The 4,014-nt window shown below is 44.6% G+C and overlaps 1 protein-coding gene across 1 annotated transcript; it reads right to left on the bottom strand.

The window, feature by feature from the left end:
• Positions 1–237: 237 nt before the first annotated feature.
• LOC100354867 (olfactory receptor 2V1-like) lies at positions 238–1,188 on the bottom strand. The gene has a single exon (XM_002713893.4). It carries the CDS (start codon positions 1,186–1,188, stop codon positions 238–240), a length of 951 nt encoding a protein of 316 aa, XP_002713939.1.
• Between the last annotated feature and the right edge of the window lie 2,826 nt (positions 1,189–4,014).

Genomic DNA, 4,014 nt, shown 5'->3' with positions numbered 1-4,014 from the left:
ATACAATTGAGTGCTGTCAGCAGCTGAGGATCCTGCTTCTGTGTTACACCAAAACCTTCCTTCCACATTGCCCACACTAAGCATGAAGATAATGGATTGAATTGATGTGTTAACCTGGTTAACTCTGGTCAAAGAGCAGTTTTCTCCCCAGTAGAACACATTTGCTTCTCCAAATTACAGTTGGACTTTCCAGGTTCCCAGGCCACAGAGCCCACACCTTCAGATGCTAGTGCCATTCTAGCCCTGACCGCCACCACAGGAACCTCTTCCTAGGAGTTTTCTCAGCGCCCCAGCCACTTCCTTGTTCCTCAGACTGTAGATAAGAGGATTAAGCATGGGAGTGATCATGGTGTAGAAAGCAGAGACTACCTTGTCCTGTTTGGAGGAGTGGTAGGCCTGGGGCCTCATGTAGGTGATCATAGCAGCCCCATAGAAGAGAGAGACCACTATCATGTGGGAGGAGCAAGTAGTAAAGGCCTTCTTCCGGCCCTCAGTGGAGTGCATGCGCAATACAGCCGCCAGGATGCGCAGGTAAGAGGCAGAGATAACAGCAAAGGGCAAGAGCAGCATGAGGACACAGCAGACATAGATCATGGTCTCATAGAGAGAGGTATCAGCACAGGCCAGCTTGAGCACAGCTGGAACTTCACAAAAGAAGTGGTCAATCTCCTGGGAGCTACAATATGGGAAGCGGAGAGTGAAGATGGCCTGGATTAGGCCATCCACAAGGCCAAAGAGCCAGGACCCTGCCACCATGAGCCAGCAGGTTCGCTGGCTCATGACTACCGAGTACCTCAGGGGGTTGCTGATGGCCACGTATCGGTCATAGGCCATGAAGGCAAGCAGGAAGCATTCATCCCCCAGGAGTGTGAGAAAAAAGAGTATCTGGAGTCCACAGCCAGTGAAGGAGATAAGGCCACCGCCAAGGAGGAAATCCGCAGCCATGCGCGGCACAATGGTAGACACGAGCATGAGGTCCATGAGAGACAGCCAGCTGAGGAAAAAGTACATGGGACTGTGCAGGCGGGAGTCTACATTGATGAGGAACATCATGAGCCCATTGCCAGAGAGGGCCACCAGAAACATGACCATGATGATGGAAAAGAGGAAGAGATGCAGTGGTGAGTAGTTAAATAGGCCCAGGAGGATGAAGTGGGAGATGAGAGTCTGGTTTCCTGCCCAGGTCATTGTTCCTAGAGGGGAGCGCAGTTTGGCATCTGGAAACAAAAGGCTTGTATTTAGTGCTACACTAGTAAGAACATCACAACTTTTCCCTATTGTCCTCTTTAAATGTTAGATGGTTTGAAGTGAAAACCATGTGCTCTTTTAAGAAAAAAAACTCTGGAACAAAGATTCAAGTGGCTGTTTTTGGATTTTCTGCACCCATTTGAAAAGTGAATTTTAAGATATTTGTTGCTAGAGGGATTGCTTCTGTCTCTTCTGTGAAAGCTCTATTTTCCAGTCCTCATAGTTGCTTCTCCTGTGAAACTCTACTCCAGCCTCATTCAAGGATTTGCTTTTTCAGAAGTATTCAAGCAGCAGAGATATTTATCAGCTATGTTAACTGGACACCTTCCATAACCTTTCTGAACCTCAATTACCTCATTTATCTTATTTATGCTGTGATACTATCTTATAGGGTGATACCAAAGATTGAATGCGGTAACATAAGCAATGTTTAAGAGTTTAAAATTGATGGTAGCTGACAGCACTGGAGCATTGCTCATGTTTCAAGCATGAACAGGATGAAAGAGAGCGTAGAGAAAGGACGTTTGTGGCCAGCACCGCGGCTCAATAGGCTAATCCTTCGCCTGCTGTGCCGGCACCCCAGGTTCTAGTCCCAGTTGGGGCACTGGATTCTGTCCCGGTTGCTCCTCTTCCAGTCCAGCTCTCTGCTGTGGCCTGGGAGTGCAGTGGAGGATGGCCCAGATTCTTGGGCCCTGCACCCTCATGGGAGACCAGGAGAAGCACCTGGCTCCTGGCTTCGGATCAGTGTGGTGCGCCGGCCATAGCATGCCGGCTGCAGCAGCCATTGGGGGGTGAACTAACGGAAAAGGAATACCTTTCTATCTCTCTCACTGTCCACTCTGCCTGTCCAAAAAAAAAAAAAAAGACATTTGTAAGCATGAATCAGAAAGTCTCCTTCCAAAGCAAGGTACAAAATGAATATTGCTAGATTGTCTAAGCAGAAGCAAAGGCATAGTCTGCTACAAGAAACCTCTCAGGACATATTTTTTTTTACAAAGATTAAGAGTAGAGGCCAGCGCTCACTAGGTTAATCCTCTGCCTGCAGCACCAGCACCCTGGATTCTAGTCCCGGTTGGGGTGCCGAATTCTGTCCCGGTTGCTCCTCTTCCGGTCTAGATCTCTGCTGTGGCCTGGGAAGGCAGTGGAGGATGGCCCAAGTGCTTGGGCTCTGCACCCACATGGGAGACCAGGAGGAAGCACCTGGCTCCTGGCTTCGGATCAGCGCAGTGCACTGGCCATAGCAGCCATTTGGGGGTGAACCAACGGAAGGAAGACCTTTCTCTCTGTCTCTTTCTCTCTCACTGTCCACTTTGCCTGTCAAAAAAAAAAAGAAAGAGGAGTAGAATGAATTGAATAAAGAATTACACACATCAGCCATATTTGCAGAAGAATTGTGTCTGTCAGGAAGAGAAGAGAAGATTTGTCTTAAGAATATCCACAGTTTTTCATCTCCCTAGCCTGGGGTTTTTTAGAGATTATCTTCAAGATCCTGTCCTGGAGACCCTGGATATACAAAGAAAACTCAGCTTCTTGCTTAACATGGCTGATTGCACATATTCAGTCACCACTGGCTCCAAAAATCTCTCTAAAATGAGAGTAATCTCAAATATACTGAAAACAGAAGATAGGACAACAATAAAAAGGTGAGCTTTTTTGAAATTTGAAGTAGATGGATGGGTGATAACTGACTTATAAAACTGTATGGCTGGAGTTCTATGCTGGAGGTGGACAAAGAGAACAGTGGTCATAAACAGGTCGGAGGTCTCAAGAATTGGTCGGGTAGAAAGTATTGATATAAGATGGTGAGGATGAGAAAAAATGGATTGCTTGAAAGTCTTCTAAAGAAGTACATTGATGCACAGGTCCTCCCTGCTCCACAGCAAAGGATCTTGCCTTCACCTCACAGAAAATAGACTAATTCTCTGGGGATGATGAAACTCAGTGCCAGGACTAGGGATGCCCAGTGAAGGTGAGGTGCTGTGAACACAAGAGAATATGTAAAGAAAATAAGGTGACTGGCTTCTTCTCCCATTCAGCTCCAGGACCCAAATTTCTTTCAGGTAGGAAATTATATGACTGTATCTCCAACATAGAATTTGAGTGGCCCAGGAAACATCTAAACATACTGACATTGTAAGTTAAAAATTAATGTTTTAAAAATTCCAGTGATACCATTCAAAGGGGAACCACAATTTCTGGACTCTACTCACATGCTCAGAGCACCCCATTTTTGTTTAGTCACCCCCTACTTTTACATAAGCAAACAACTGAAGGTCAGCAGACATTTGAAAAAAACTTCCATTCTTGAAGAAAGGAAGGGAAACCAATAAGCAAAACAGATGAAAGAGACTCTTCAAGGAAACATCATGAATAAACTAAATCTTGTCAAAAGCATGAATAAAATAAAGAATATGCTATAAACATGAAATAAAAATAAGATGCTATAGGAAAGAGATATAAAAAGGAAACGCCACTTCTGGGTAAACATAACTAAAAATAAATACCCAATCACCCTTCATTCCATAAATCCCATAGAATGAGACTAACCACATATATACAACAAAAACAAGAGAAAGCATGAAGAGCTCTTTTAAAACTAAAAATATCTTATGGGAAATTCCACTCATGAGAATTCTCCTTAGAGATGTATTTTCACATTTGATGGTACTTCAAAAATTCCAGTGTGGGGATGGTTCAAACATTTGGTATAACAGTTAAGATACCAGTTAAGTTTTGCGTGTGTGTGTGCAAATTGTTAAGTTCTTG

This window comes from Oryctolagus cuniculus, chromosome 14 (assembly GCF_964237555.1).
Source record: "Oryctolagus cuniculus chromosome 14, mOryCun1.1, whole genome shotgun sequence".
NCBI classification, from domain to species: domain Eukaryota; kingdom Metazoa; phylum Chordata; class Mammalia; order Lagomorpha; family Leporidae; genus Oryctolagus; species Oryctolagus cuniculus.
The sequence above is the reverse complement of the archived record's forward strand: the minus strand, read 5'-3'. Positions and strand labels throughout refer to the sequence as shown.